At 42.2% G+C, this 15731-nt stretch overlaps 5 protein-coding genes across 5 annotated transcripts; 2 read left to right on the plus strand and 3 right to left on the minus strand.

Moving 5' to 3' along the window:
• Positions 1 to 614: 614 nt before the first annotated feature.
• On the minus strand, positions 615 to 1418 carry FOXG_15188 (uncharacterized protein; the record flags this gene model as incomplete). The annotated part of the gene is made up of 1 exon (XM_018395254.1): positions 615 to 1418. One exon carries the CDS (start codon positions 1416 to 1418, stop codon positions 615 to 617), a length of 804 nt encoding a protein of 267 aa, XP_018255077.1.
• Positions 1419 to 3921: 2503 nt separating this feature from the next.
• On the plus strand, positions 3922 to 5076 carry FOXG_21858 (uncharacterized protein; the record flags this gene model as incomplete). The annotated part of the gene is made up of 4 exons (XM_018402229.1): positions 3922 to 4074; positions 4135 to 4273; positions 4331 to 4923; positions 4972 to 5076. 4 exons carry the CDS (start codon positions 3922 to 3924, stop codon positions 5074 to 5076), a joined length of 990 nt encoding a protein of 329 aa, XP_018255078.1.
• A 344-nt stretch (positions 5077 to 5420) lies between these two features.
• On the minus strand, positions 5421 to 5612 carry FOXG_21859 (uncharacterized protein; the record flags this gene model as incomplete). Its single annotated transcript, XM_018402230.1, has 1 exon — positions 5421 to 5612. One exon carries the CDS (start codon positions 5610 to 5612, stop codon positions 5421 to 5423), a length of 192 nt encoding a protein of 63 aa, XP_018255079.1.
• Positions 5613 to 10757: 5145 nt separating this feature from the next.
• Positions 10758 to 12041, minus strand: FOXG_15189 (uncharacterized protein; the record flags this gene model as incomplete). Its single annotated transcript, XM_018395255.1, has 3 exons — positions 10758 to 10763; positions 11091 to 11677; positions 11741 to 12041. The coding sequence occupies 3 exons, from the start codon at positions 12039 to 12041 to the stop codon at positions 10758 to 10760; spliced, it is 894 nt and encodes a 297-aa protein (XP_018255080.1).
• A 1805-nt stretch (positions 12042 to 13846) lies between these two features.
• On the plus strand, positions 13847 to 14429 carry FOXG_21860 (uncharacterized protein; the record flags this gene model as incomplete). The annotated part of the gene is made up of 3 exons (XM_018402231.1): positions 13847 to 14000; positions 14059 to 14143; positions 14198 to 14429. The coding sequence occupies 3 exons, from the start codon at positions 13847 to 13849 to the stop codon at positions 14427 to 14429; spliced, it is 471 nt and encodes a 156-aa protein (XP_018255081.1).
• Positions 14430 to 15731: the final 1302 nt, after the last annotated feature.

Consider the following 15731-nt stretch of genomic DNA (forward strand, 5'->3'; position numbering starts at 1 on the left):
GGGTGGGGTTTATCTCTCCATATTGCTGTTGGTCGTTGCGGGGTTGAGTCGGGCGCGGGAGATGCGTCAGCTCTTAGCCATATGATGGCATGAACTCTAGGTGATATTTCCTAAAAGTCAGAACAAATTTTACGCAGCATACCGGTAGTTACAAGGGCTCGGAGGTATCTGTTACAAAAAATGACGAATTATAGGTCTTTCAAGCATATGTCTGTTAACCGGGACTGCTCGTTGGAGCCAGCAGTTCCATCGTACCCATATTTCTGAACTGTCGTGCTTACAGTACTTGCGGGATAGTAGATAAACGAGTTTCCTACTTGGCTGCATGGTAAACTGTTCAAGGCAGATAACTCTGGTTGGTAATGTGAGAAGGGTTACGCGGTTGCATTTGTAAATGTGTGAGTCTAGCTCACCTCCAGGGAAGTAAGGGACCTATAGCAACGAAATTGGACTAAACAGCGTCGTCTTTTGTATAGCTAGCTATAAGAATGTCCGAAATGACCCATGTCATCTATGATGTAACATTCTCATACACATATTCTGGATAAATCCCTGCAATGAAGGAAACCGGCAAATAGTCATACTAGTAACTCGATTGAGCTCTATAAGCTTGCTCACGGTAAACTAAACCCTGGTTCAATTCCTTGGTTTACCCATGCCTTTAGCGATTCCTCAAAACCGTCAGAGACGTTAACAACATATCCCTCTGTGCTAACCAATTTATCAACTATCCTCCCCGCCACCAGATCTGCCGAGCGACTTTGGGTTGTAACAAAGTTCACGAAGCCGCGGTGAAACTCATCAGAGGCGTTTCCTTTCAACTCATGGACTGAGTCCGTATAGGTCAGATCAGGGAATACCACACTGACTTTAATATCTCGAGGTCGAAGTGAAGTGGCCATGCAATATGACATGGAAACCTCTGCGCCCTTGGTGATACAATAGCCCAGCAAATTGTTGGCCACAATAGGCGGTGGAATGAAGGCATTTGGTGAGGCCGTGTTGACAACCCACCCTTCCCCTCGACTAATCATGTGCGGCAAAAATGCCTGAGCCATGCGCAAGTAGCCCAGAACATTGACGTCGAGTTCATGTCGAATGTTGTCTGGACTGGCATCAAGCACCCCGCCCGAGCGAACAAGAACCGCATTATTGTACACGATATCAGGGACGCCGGCGCTCTCCAAGACGGAGGTTGCAAATGCCGCGACCGATTCGTCACTCGTTACATCGCATTGGAAGGCGTAAGCTGAGAGCCCTTTGCGTTTGAGTTCTGCGACAGTCTCTTCCTGCGGTGCGAGTTGGATGTCTGCAAGCACGACAATGGCCCCTAGCTCTGCAAACTTCACTGATACGGCCTGACCGATACCGCGGGCAGCACCCGTCACGACAACGACTTTGCCTTTGCAGTCGTACATGGTGAAGTAAGGTATGTAAAATTTTAAATGAGATATCCTTACGCCTAGGCTTGACTCTGTAGGATCTTGTTGAGTATATATTTCATTTCCCTTCAGCCCCTGCAATGGGATCTTGTTGGTAATAAACAATCACGCCAACGGAAGACATGCATACCAATGCCGCGCCAAGATACCGACTTGGGGTCACCTTCACGAGGAGTAACGATCTACCCGTGGGGCCGATGCCGATATGCGGGGTTGTTTGACCGTCCCGAACTGGGTCTAGGGTTGTTTGCTCTGGTAGATAGAAAAAGGGGCCCGGCCAACATTTTCCCGCGTTATCATCTCTTTTGCTTGCTCACCTTATCATCTTCCGCTTAAATTCCGACCCCCGCGTCGGAATGCCTCATACGAGAGAAGATGACTTTATCGTGTCCCGATTGCGATGCAGTCTTCGTCAGGACCGAGCATCTGCAACGCTGCATTCTCTCGGAAGTGTGATTAGACACTAATCTCGGTAATGACATCCATAGCTAACTTGCATCGAAAGAGACGTCCTTATCCGGCACATGCAAATTCACGACCTCTCTGAGGTACCAGCCAAGCACCGCAGAACAACATATGTCGCCAAGGCATGCTCGCAGTGCGCCAAGTCAAAGCAACGCTGCGATGGTCAACTACCCTGTAGTAGATGTACATCGAAGGAGCTAGACTGCTCATACGCAACTCTCTCCTGTAAAAATTCTTTCTTGGCACGCACTGTTAGTGCGGTGCTAGGAGCGGGATTTTCTGCAGGCCACGCGACCACACAAAAACTGCGGGGACGCTATCGGCTCCCTAACAGCAGTTTTCAGAGAAGGAATTTTGGAGAGTTCGCCTTCTCTGACAACACCTTTGTCGGATCTAATGGCGGCACCTCAGAACCAGAACGCCTTAGATATCGGAGGGCGATGCCCCGGGCATTCGTAGCGACATCCTTCCGATCAACGACGCCGATTGCGATGGGTTTTTCTCCTTTAAAGGCAAGCCGCACCGTCGGCCTCTGATCCCTTCCCGAGGTTTTTCCCTGCCGCCGCGACAGTCGACTACGAGCTACAACTTGGTTACTGGAGATTGTGGACTGCGTCAGCAGATGTAGTGATGCGCGAGAGAATTCTGGTCGGTGGAAAAAGTTCGACAATAGATTGCCCTCGAACCCGCTGACGGGTGACGGGCTTGAGAAATACAGCACCTTTTGTGCCATTGGTATGCTGGATGGTGAAGGAAGCGGGGTATCCTGTACCTAGCTAGCTCAGCACGTCTTTTGCTCCAGTAGGAGATTTGGCTTCGTTACAGCCACCCAGACGAAAAATACACATACATACATACATACATACATGCTAGACTGCTCATATGCAAAGTCAAGAAACCGACGTGCGTCCCAGAGCATGCAAAGCTCTGTGGTCGATCAAGGTAAAACGTCAGTACCCAGCGTTCCAAATCAAGAGCTGCAAAATGCGGCCACTTCCTCGTATTTGGAGAATCAGTCAGAGGTCAACCCTGTGCAGTTTGGGGATTTTTCGGAAATGGGTAACGCTCCACTCCCGTTCTGGTCACCAAATGACGTGGAAACAATCACTTCTCTCTTATCTCAGCCACCAATGGTCCTAGACCAGAATCTTGGGTCCGTTTTTGATACTCATGGAGACCTTCAAGGTTTTAGTTTCAGCAACATAGGAGCTTTCTTGGGCCTGGAGGGTCATCGCTCGCTTGTAGATGAAACCCCAAGCCTATCATCCCAGTCAGCTCCTGATTATTCATTGGCCGAGACAACAATTCCTCAACATGTTGCTCTAACGCAAGAAATGCCAGCGTCAGCTCCCAGTGAACCCGCTGTGGAGTGTCTTGAAACAGAAGCCCCGGCACCGACCTTCACCCAAACGTTCAAGTCCCCTGATTCCTCACATGAAAGGTCAAGTGACGTGAATGTCTCAATATTCAATGAAGGCATCTCCCAAGACTATGATGTGTGGCGAGCAGAGGATTACTGCCATGTGCCGCGTTTGACCGAGGACGTGTACGAAGAAATGACCAAGCATTTTGCACGTTACAATAGTGACGACGAATATTGGACTCCTTTTACTTGCAGAAACTTTCCACCAATAACTCATATTAACACCTTCATACAAGTATATTTTGAAGAATTCCACTCCCTTCTCCCGTTTCTGCACCGAGCAACCTTTGCCCCAACCAGGGACAAATGGATGTTGTCTCTTGGCATTGCTGCAGTTGGCTCCATATTCTCTCGGGCAAAAAACTCGAGAACCACTATCTATGATTTACAAGAGTTCCTCCGACGAGCCATACATGTCCAGATCTGTCCGTCAAATGATGAACTTTATATCCCAGGGCTTAACGTTACCACCAGGTTGAACGCGTGCGAAACTTGCTGCCAGATGTCTCCTTGGTGCAGGCAGCTCTTCTCAATCTACTTGGCATAATGTTTTCCCCACAAATGTTGTTGTGTGAGGCTGTCCCTACCACAATGACTCTCATCGAGACCTTGTGTCGAAAGATGGCGTGCTACACCAATTTTGACGAGTTTGGTCGACCACTTGAAACCAAAAGTTCGGGCTATGACAATTGGGCCGAGTGGATCAAGAAGGAAAGCCTGCAGCGCCTCTTTTACTCGCTTTGGGTAAGCCAGCATACGGAAATATAACCATACGATGAAATGCTAGGACTGATGGCATATAAGATTCTCGATTGCCAGCACAGCTGTTTCTGGGCAGGCCCTGGAATAATTACTCTAGACTGCCTACAGTTACCAGCGCCTTCACATCCGTCACTCTGGGAGGCATCAAGTCAAGAAGCATGGCTTAAAAATCAAAATACCTGTAAGTTGGTTTAACAGAACAAGTCACCGAAGTTTAGCTGAAAGCTGGATAATCTAGCATCTTACAACGCTCTGTCTTTTCGAAGCGTGCTTCTCGAATTTTATCGCACTCAAAAGATTCTGAGCCCTGACCCTTTCAACATACTATTACTGAATATTGGAGTCAAATATCATGCCGAAAAGCTTCATCGTGCTCCAATCTACCTAAATATCCTCCAGGAACATGCCGAGGCGCTACCACCAACAAAACTCTCTGGTGCCGTTCAAAGTCTCTCCCACCTACTATCAATGTTCATCCATTTACCCGTCCGAGAACTTTATGCATTTACAGGCTGGCGTGTGACCAGTAGCCAGAGGGCCATTAATAACACCAAGTTGCGTACCTGGATACAAAGCAAAACCGAAGCACGTGCCTCTCTTATGCACGCCTGTAAGGCTTGGTCAATGATTCGCAACAGGAAAACAGGGTCACAGCATGAGACAATGGGTTTCTTGCTCGCAGCAGTCATGATATGGGCCTGGATCGAGTTGGGTAAAAAGCCAGAGGTGGAGGACCTGAATCTATTGGTAACTGTTCGGTTGGATCAGGGCACAGACATGCTAAAAGCATGGATAACTCAAAACAATGACAGCCGTCTTTATCTCGGTGGCGTAGGTTGTCTGTGGGAAGAGGGAGCAAGCAGGAGGCTGATACATGAGTCTACAAAAACACTTGAGGGTCTTGACTGGCCACTGGCTCGGGTTTTAGCATTGAATTTACGGGAGCACTACAAGAGTTACCCAGATAAAAGACTTCAAGGATAATAAAGCTTCGAATTACATTAGTTACTCAAAACCCTATAGAGCTAAAGCGAGGATCTCTATTCCAACAAGTATCGATCAAGAGGCCTTATTCTCTTGGAGTATACAGGTAGATCACTTATAAGAAGTCAAAAGCAGCTTTATAGGTTTCAAAATCTACAACATCTTCTGACAGCAATCGTGGTTTCGGTATTTGATGAGGATCCTTTGCCATACAGCCCAGAACTAGCTATGGCTACTGCTTGTGAAAGGCCACCGGCATTAAATGCTAGGATACTATCCTTGCGGCTGTTGAAGCACTGGGCAATAAGGAGCACCTAATCGGTCCTTTTGGGACTGGTGTTGCTCTACATGGCCCGTTGTTCTTGATGCGTCTCGTCATGCCAGGCTTTATCCAGGCCGGACGTGGCACTATCATCAACATAGCCTCCAGGGGCGGGACAGTTGATCTCCCTTTTAACACCGCTTACAGTACTAGCAAAGCCGCATTGATACGACTTACTAGCTCTTGGCAGGCTGAATTGCAACTGGGAGGCCATGATGGTATTCAATTGTATGCCATTCATCCTGGTGCCGTACCCTCACAAATGACCTCAGCAGGTATTTTACTCCTGTTTGCTATCCATCTGCTGTCCTGCTAACTGTTTCTCAAGTATATCCAGAGAAGATAATGGGCGAATATTCGCACCTCGTAAAAGAAATGGCTTAAATGGCAGATACTTTGATGTCCAGCAAGATCTGAGGGATGTAATAGCCCAGGCTTCGGTACTTAAAGATCACTCAGACCTTTACAAGATGCAAGTAGCATTTCTCGGTGATTTGCCAAATAATGGTGAGACAGAGAATATAGCTCCAGAGAAAGCTTTTAACTTTCCTGGATATTGGTTTACCTGGCCTTTAATTTAGTAAGGGACCTTATTGAAACGTGTGTATTACTATCTTGCTATCATCATGACAATAGAAACAGTAAGAACAGGACAATCTTTGTAATTTAACCTCCTTTCTGTGGCCTTATTATTCCGTATTTATTAAATAATAAGTTTAAGGCATTAATAAAAGAAATCAGTTCACTACCTAAACCATGCTGCCGCTTCAGTTTACAACCACAGCCATTGAGTTAATTAAAATATTAGGCCTGTACTTTGTATTACACTAGTTACTACCGGGCCTAGCTTCAGGGGTGGTGCTGAAAGGTGCAAGCTTATAGGATTAAGTTACCTACTATGACCCTTTAAGGGGGATCCTTGCTTTTGGTCTTTTGGTATTTCAGGAGGGAAGATTTACATTTAGGTTTTCAAGACCATAGCTAAGATTTCTTATCTTATATAACTCTTTCCGGAAACTTAGCTATTAAAAAGTATATAAATATTTTCTTTAAATAATTAGATTTAAGAAAATAATACTATTATGCTTTAATAATAATAATTTCCTCTTATACATTAATATAATTCTAAGAGGGCATTATAATTCCCTAGTTTAGCTAATATAGAAAAATAGTCTTATATTATTACAAGGTTTATATAATCATAAATATAAGGTACTTTAATTATATTATATAATAAAGGTAATATATACTATATAATTAATACTAATTAAACTAATTTATAATTATATAACATATTATAATATAAAAAAAAGTCTAAGTTAAACTATTTTTATAATTTAGATTTACTAGGTAAGCCTAGAATTAAGTTTATAAAAACATATTATTTAGGCTAAGCTTAACAGCTACCCCGCCTCAACTAGGGTAACCATCCTCCTTTCACCTTAAATCCTTGGTTCCACCTTCGTTGGTCTAAGGGGCTAGTCAAAGTCTAATCAGTCTGACTATTGGAAACCTGGTAACTCCAATCATATGGTGCGACTGACGTGCGCAAGCCTCACCAACGGATGCCATCGCCGCTCAGCATTTCAACGCCTGTCCAAGTTGACAATCATTATTGCAATTTAGTTAATATCTCTTCCGAGTTCAGTCAAGATGCACGCACTGATATGTTAATCACTTATTATGTCTAACTTGTCACAAATGCCAATTTGTTTTACAAGCAATATCTCTGTAGTGCAGGCTGACTTGACTATCTTTCTTAGCGATGCATTGCATTAATAACCGGGGCAAAGCGTCCTAGATAGAATATCCTCACATCTGGTGTTAGGTAAGGTATATACACTATAACCATCTCCCTTTCATGAGTGGCTGATAAAATTACAGGTACCCGTGAACCTATCGCCTCTCTGACTAGACTTAATCTGTATCCTTGCACCTGCCCTTTTGCTAAAAGAAAGGCATTCTGAATCGGAGCATCGGGTTTCAACATGGCCTATGCTTATCGTTCATTTTGGCCTGTGAGCGTCACATTATACCCTCCTATCATAAGTTGACAGATATTATCTCAACTTCAAATATGCACCGCTCGACCAAGCTTTGCATCTCATACGCCTTTGACTCGGTATTCCACATTATCGTCCTAGTCGTCTCAGTTGTTGTTCACCCCCAACAAGCAGGTGTTCTCCTTGTTCAACCCCTATACGTCCAAGCCATTCGACGCCTGCTCATAGGGGACGCGTCATGACCCGCCCCATTAAATATTTGAAGTCTGGCGCCACATATAAAAATTACGTAACCTGTCGCTTGTGCTGGATCGCACAGCGGCATTGGGGCTTATGTATGAGGCATCTGGTGCCAAGCTTCGGCTAACGCTGATGCCACGACGGGCCCTAACTATGTGGAGATGGGGAAAATACTCCGGCGTACAGGTCAGTATGATCAAGATCGTTGCTCCCGCTTATTATGTACGTTATACGAATATCCGGATTTAAGAATCAACAACAGCTTAAACTATATTTAGTCTAGACGTGATTCCACCACATGAAACGAAGGTCCATTCTGCAAAAGTTGTGGGACGACTTACGGTAGTACCAATAGCATGACAACGGGTGATACCGTTCCCTGGAGAAAGACGTCCTGTGTTGAAGGCTCGACGCGTCATCTACCACGCGCTAGCACCAGCCTGATGATACTCAAAACAACCAAGTTCCCGATACGCAATTCCGGTTAGTTGTCTCGTAACAAATGGGCCCACCATGGTTACGACCCGATCTCAGGATTTACCACGAAAGAAGCGAACGAGGGCGAAGGGGTCAAAGGTGAGAACTGGATGCATAACTTGGTAAGTGCTTGTGATAGTCTTTAGCCCCATTAGAGAGACTCATTACTAATCTGGCATGCAGCAAGTCAGTACTTGTATGATAGCGACTGGTTTAAGCTGTGATACTAATCTAGTCCTGTAGACGCCGTCACCTGAAATGTGATGAGGCCAAGCCTTCGTGTTTTCGGTGCAGGAAAGACCAATGGGCATGTGATGGCTATCAACAGCCCAGCTCTAAATCACTCAGTGAAAGCAGCAATGGATGGTTTATATCACCATTGCATCCGAACTCCCATCAACGAACCTGTCTTCCCATTATATCAATACCGCCAGCTCTGACTGATGGTATCATAGTCAACTCAACTGAGAATGCTCTTTATTATCACGTAAGGAAGCGGGTTATTCCAGATCTTGAGATGACCAATGGCTCTGGAGGGTTCTGGTATAAGATCATTCTCCCACTTTCAAACTCGAATAAACCCATCAAGCATACACTTTGTGCACTGGGGGCTTCACACCAGTACTTCCTCGCATCTCATCCTGGAAATTTAATCAGCTTCGATCATTCAATCAACTACGACTACCAAGCTGATCTGAAATACGGTGAAGCTATTGCGTTAATACGAGAAGTTATGGCAGAGAACTCAACCTATAACACAAGAATCGCATTAATCTGTTGTACAATACTCATATGCATCGAGAACTTGCATAGGCGTTATACTAACTCGGTCCGCCATTTATGTGCCGGTTATCAGCTTCTAGAATCACTTGGCATCGCTCGATCATGGGATAGGACATCAAGCGGAAACATTTATCGACAAGATCAAAATGACGGCGGTCTTCTCGACACCTTGGCGGCGATGTTCTCTTCTCTTGGCGAGAGTATTGGTGCATTCACAGGAGATACGTCATTCTCCAATGTGACGGAGAATGCTCCGGTATTAGAAATTGGTTATCCCCAAACGCCATTTGCAACAATTGCGGAGAGGGAGGACTGTCTATCTGCCTTGAACGCAGTTTTTGATAATGGCTCATTTGGCAGAGACACTCGGAGCGAATGTGTTGGGCAGGTCGTCGTGAGCCCTGCACATAGAGATGAAAAGACCTTGGCTCAAGCCCTCAAGCCTTCGCAGCCGTTACTCTATACTTGGAGTTCGAGACTGCTCTTATTTCAGCACTTCAGCACGCTTGGCCGCGGTATGGCCCCGAAAGACAAACGGACGCACTGGCGCCAATTATCGTTGTATCAGACGGACGTGGGCAGCTGTCTCTTAAGATGGACTGTAATGACCCAGGGGACGAGAAAATTGACTATGAAAGCATCTTGGATAAGGTTGAGGAAGCTATCTATCTTGAGAATTCCCAATCGAGGCCATTGTTCGTCTTCGACGGCCATATTGTCCGTAAGCTTTCAACTATCTGCGCTTCGTGTACACGTAAAGAGATTCGCAAGAGGTCAATTACGTTATTGCGGTCTATGCATCGACGTGAGGGGGTTTGGGATAGCTGGGAGGTGGCGAATGTATATGAGATGTTCTTTAAAGAACTGGAAGACAATAATTTGTCGTTGGACTCTCCCCCTTGGGGCCTGGTATAGTCACCGAAAGGACTGTCTTCTTGAAGCTTGCCTTTCAACTACCTCTGACTATACATATGATGAACCTTGAAGTATGGTTATGTCTCCAGTGTATAAGTGAATGAATGAATGACTGAACTGCGTTGCTGTCTGAAGGCCGCCTGACAGTTAGTATTTGCATCAGCTGGCAGCCGGTAATTAGATAGTATAGGAAATTCAATACTGCTAGTAAAATATAAGTTATACAAGAATTAAAATTAATATTAGCTAATAATTTGTGATAGTGGTGTTTCTAACTGTAGATAAACTAAGCTGTGCTAGGTTGGTTATTGGCAGATTACATAGGATATAAAGCTGAGCGGTGTAAAGTGTTACCTATCTTAATAGTAGATTTAATACATGTTAGGCTTGATTAATATAAAGATGTTTTATTAATAGCTTATGAGCTAGAATCTATGAAAGTGCTTATAAATGTGTTTTAAATACTCAGGCTAGTCTTATGGACCGACGTTATTTTGTTATTGGTCTGCAGGGATTGATGGTGTTTTAGGGATGGTCTTTTGGACTGTAGCTCTAAATGTTTTAGTTCTGCTGGAACTAGGGGACTAAATATATTAAAAAGTCAATTAATTAAAATTGTAAGCGGGGTTCTTGGTCTTTAGATAATAAAAATATAAAAGCTATATAATGTAAATAATCTTTCTAGTTGTATTATAATATAACTAGTATTTTAAATATTGTAATAAGTTAAGTAAAGTAAGTTTATAATAAATTAATATTAATATAAAATAATAAACTTATAAAATTAATAGTTATATTATATATTTATATTAAAATTAAGATTTCTCTAATAAATATAAGATAATAAGGCTTATAAGTATTAAATAACTTAATATAAAACTAGGTAATAAAAATATCTTTTAAATTTATAAGGATTAATTATAATTAACTAAGTTAATAATTTATTTCTATTAAATCTATTAATAAATATAATTTTAAATATAATTTTAAACTAATTATAATATTATATAAGGATAAAGACTTTACTAAGATATTAATAACTACCCTAGCCCTCTCCTTAATTATATAACTAATATAAGTATTAGTTAATTCTTCATGTAATTAGTAAAAGTTATTAATTTAAATAAATATAGGCCCTTATTATTAGTTACTATCTATGTCTATATATTCTGAAATACTTATATATTTAAGGACTGCAGGGGGTAAGTATGATGACTTGCGTCTACAAAGTTCCCCTGTTGATTATGATGAAACCCCGCGTGTAGACGACTCACGAACGCATCCAGGATAAGTTGATGCATATCCTTGATAGGATAGTCCTTATGAAACCAGTGATGGCGGATAAAGACTCCACCGCATGTCTTATCACCAATATAGGGAGCGCCATTTCCATCCATGCATGGTATCACGCGTACCTCCTCTGTTGAATTATAATCATACCGGACATGATTAGAGAAAGCTGCTTGCTCGTGTGCCCAAACCTTCCCCCAGCGCTTGCATCCTTTATACTTTATATCGGTAGGACACTGCTCCCAATTATAGAAAAGTTCTTGTGTCCGGTTGCTTTGCTGAGCGATGATGAAACCCGTATTTTGCATCACTTGACCGTTGGCATCGCGGTTTCTTGGGGAATTTGGGTCATTAGCCATGGCGACGAGAGTATTATCGGTTATATTCCATAGCCTCATTAGCCACTCAAATGGCAAATGAGGATACATAAAGATAGCATCGGCATCAAGGAAAACCACAATTTTGTGAGTTTTAAGTGCTTCTCGAATCATTGAGACCTTGACCCAGGTCCCGTGACGGTTAGGATAGCTAGGAGCTCGGATGAATCGGTAGTCATATCCGTGAATCATAGCTTATTAAGACGAGAAGAGTCAGCTGAATTCTTTACCACAGACGCAATGCAGGCAATAGATACCATATAGATAGTGATTCATCATTCCAGCAGTCCTTCCCGTCATTCCCTTGGAGTTCAAGGTCGTCTTATTCATTATACCGCCAGGGCCTGTGTCTAGCCGAGTATCAACATCTAAAATGAGCAACTTCTTGCGCAAGGGTTGCGACCAGTGATGGGTGTCTTTGGGGTACTTGTAGTAGTATCCTTCTTTCGTCAAGAAGTCCGTAGTATTGATGTCGTGGAGGAAAGGCTTCCATAGATGATGCATCAGCTGTGGTATATTTTCCGCGAGCTTCGCTGGCGGCGGGCTTGAGGGGGACATGCTGGTGAAGGCGCTTGTTAGAATAGAGTATAATGGAATGAGTGTTATGAGAGATACTGGCTTACTAGAAAGATGAGTCGCGTGTTGATGAGAAATAGAGCCCCCATGTGTGTGTTGCCAGGCCGAAAATCAGCAGAATGGCCATGGCAAGGAGGACACCCTTTCGCCTGTTGGCCCGGTGCAGCAATAACGCATCCATCTGTGAATAGTTGACGCTCGAGATCTCTCCAAAAACGCGATAGGTTTCAAATGAACGATTTGTTTTAAGAATATGAGCGATATCAGAAAGAATATGGCTGGTAAAGAAGAGACCCTTTCTACGAGCGGGTGGCGGGGGAATTCCATTTTATTTAAACTTCAATGATAACTACGGAAAAACGGCAAAAGTTAGTTCTGAACTAGTTGAGGCGAGAGGGGTCGCCGTGGTGTACACGCCGTACGCCACAATGTCATTGTTTTCTACATATACACCAACTCCTGTTTACTGACCCTAGGTGTTAGTATTAAGCAATTTAATTTAAATTATCTAATAAATTAGATTATATAGCTAGGGTTTTTAAGTAAAAGCGTTTTAAGTAGGGCTAAATAATTTATTAGCTTAATATAACCTTAGCCCTATATTAAGAGCTAGCTTATTATGCTAATATAGGGTTAGGGTTATATAGGGGATAAGGGCTTATAATAAGCCAGATAATAATTATAATAGAAATATTACTAGCTAAATAGATATAATTATATTTAAAGAAAATACTAGTTAGAGAGGCTAATATATATTACTTTTAATAATACTAAAAGCTAAAAGATTAGTTATTATACTTAAGTTAAATTATATTTAAAGTAAGCTAGATATTATAATATTCTAATTATATTATTTTTATTTTAATTATAATATTTATTTATATTTCTTATAGTTAATACTAAGAACTAATAGTGTTATATTTAATTAAGTAATTAAGTCATTAAGCTAACAAATTATTAGTTAACTAAGTATATATTTTTACTTTACTTAGCCTAATTAACCTTATATAATAATTAAGATTTTAAATAAGAAAACTAATTTATATTAAGTTTATAATTATATATAATATTAAAAAATATAATAATATTAATATTTAACTTTAATAAGTTATATAATTATTACCTTAAATGTTAAGATTATTTTTAATAAGTAATTATAATTTATAAATATAAAAAAGATACTTAACTTATTATTAAAAGATAAATTACCCTTTTTATTATTACTTTTTAAGGTAAATATTACTAAGGCTTTAATACTAAAAAAATATATTAAAATAACTTAAAAGCTATCTAATAGGCTTTTATATTATATTTATTTTTATTACATATATTATGATACTAGTTACCTAATTATTTTAAAGTTTCTTAATTACTATTTTTTATTTATATATGTATATCTATATTACTTTAAGTAAAATATATATTAAAAGGTAAGTTTAGCTTAAATAATTAACTTAGTTACTTATAAGCTAATACTTTATTTTTATATAAGGAATAATATTAAACCCCTTTTAGCATATCACCCTCTGCTATACATATCATATTATAACTGCCTGAAATTTAATTTTATAGCCTGCAAAGAATCTCACAGCTAACCTCAATAACAGAGTTTTGTGCAGTGATAAGTCCCCAGTCACAGGTCAAGCTTAACAACGCTGCCTATAAGAACCCCTTGTACCCCTGAGTCCGGGCCAGGTTGACTTTTCCCAACTTTCCCACCAATCTTACAGAACTTGATCTTTAGTTCTCAAAAATCTACTCGCAAGCTTGTTGATCTTAAGAATATCATGCCATCAATACCAGTTGTACATTCCACCTTTAACACCCTCACTGTTACCAACGCTATACACACAACAACGACAAGCAACCTACTCACTGCTCACCTACCAGAAATGGCTCCCCTTGCTTCCGCTACTGACTCTTGGACTATAACATCTAGTCGTAAGTCCTGTCCCTCCGTTTCCTAATACTGTACCTGGAGTCTAACAACATAACACAGCAATGGATGGTGTCCGTCCGAACTCCTTGATTTTAAAGCACAAGATCGATCTCGTCAGTCATCAGGACGGTCCTTTTGTGGCTCTGTTTATACAATGGCGGAAGTCCAAGACCCGATGGGAAGGCTGAGTCGACGAAAGATTTGTCCACGAGCGTGATGAAGCAAAACTCCTCGCCTACTGGCAGAAAGTTGGCGGAAGAGATGCAAAAGGTCTCAGAGGCGCTTGTCCCCTGCGAATCGTTTATGCTCACCGCCGCAGAGGGAGTGGACAGGGGACTGAATATTCCGTCCAATACGTCGGATATCACAATGACGGCACTATAAGTCAGTGGGAGCCTGAGTCGAAGGTTCTGGAAGCTCAGTGGGACTGATGAGCCTATCGTGGCTGCTCAGCGTTGTCCACGCGAGCATGACAGCCAATGAATGCATATATCTTGCTTCGCATGCCTTACCTTTACTTTGTCGTCGTGCAAACTTCGCACAATCTGCCAAAAAGGTTACGCAAACCAGCTTATGGCCTCAGACGTGTCATAGCAAGCCTCAAAGCTAACATCTTTTTCGTTACACCTCATACCTTCACGACAAATGATGATACACACGGCTCATATTCTGAACTGTTCCCGTAATATACTATATCGTCTATTTAGAGCTTTGCTACAAATATATTATCCTTGATAACCATATTCTTGCTGCTGCCGGTAGTTATGTCTCGTAGCTTGCGTCTTCGGATTTTGCTGGGGCAACTTCGATTCCCTAAGTCAATTACATATATTAAACCTTACTAGCTAAATTAGCCTCTTGATTTTTCAAGCTTGCAGCTTCACATAGCTCCCTTAGCCCGTTGCTACTATACTCTATCTGGTCCCTGAAAAAGATACTCGGGCCAAAAATCTCAACAGCCAATCCATAGTTGTCGGCGCCGGACACATGTTTCCCCGTCGAGTCTGTAAAGCTCCCGCCTTTGATCAGACATTCAACCGTTGATACCACAGCTTCCACCGGGGTCAGATGTTCATCCGGAAAAGAGTTCATCATCTCATTTGTGAGCAGGTTCGTGCGAATGGTGCCCGGGCAGATGGCGTGTATTCGAATCCCGTCATTAAAGAATGGGTAGGCCACGGATCGCATGAACCCAAGCACACCAGCCTTCGAGGCAGTGTATAGGGGATTGAACTCTTGTGCATACTTTATGATGTCAGCCCAGTGTGTCTTTCCTTTGGGGGTAATGGTTCATACAAAGCTTGCAATACTGGCTGTTATCACTATAACGGGATCCTGGCAAGGATTGTCCGAGGCTAAGAAATATTGCCTCGCAAGATATGAGGTAGTCACAACAGCCTTCAAATTGATATCAATACTCAACTGTCGCGGCTCCGGTGGTGGAAGCGAGTCCGCCTTGTTATAAAAGTTGTCGAGCCCGAGAATGCCGGCATTAGCAAAGACAAAATCGAGTCTCCCTTCAGATATAAAAATTCTGTCGAAGGCAGAAGACAAACATTTATATGAGTTCACATCAGTCTGAGTGAAGATCAGGTCCGGGTTTTGGCGGGTAGCTTCTGCACAGCAGACTTGTTGAGGTCCAGGATATGAACTCTTCAACCAGCGGCAGATAGGGATATGGCAGTGGCAGGCCCATGCCCGAAGCACCTCCTGTAATAATTGCGACTTTTCGG

Source organism: Fusarium oxysporum, chromosome 5 (genome assembly GCF_000149955.1).
Source record: "Fusarium oxysporum f. sp. lycopersici 4287 chromosome 5, whole genome shotgun sequence".
Lineage (NCBI taxonomy): Eukaryota > Fungi > Ascomycota > Sordariomycetes > Hypocreales > Nectriaceae > Fusarium > Fusarium oxysporum.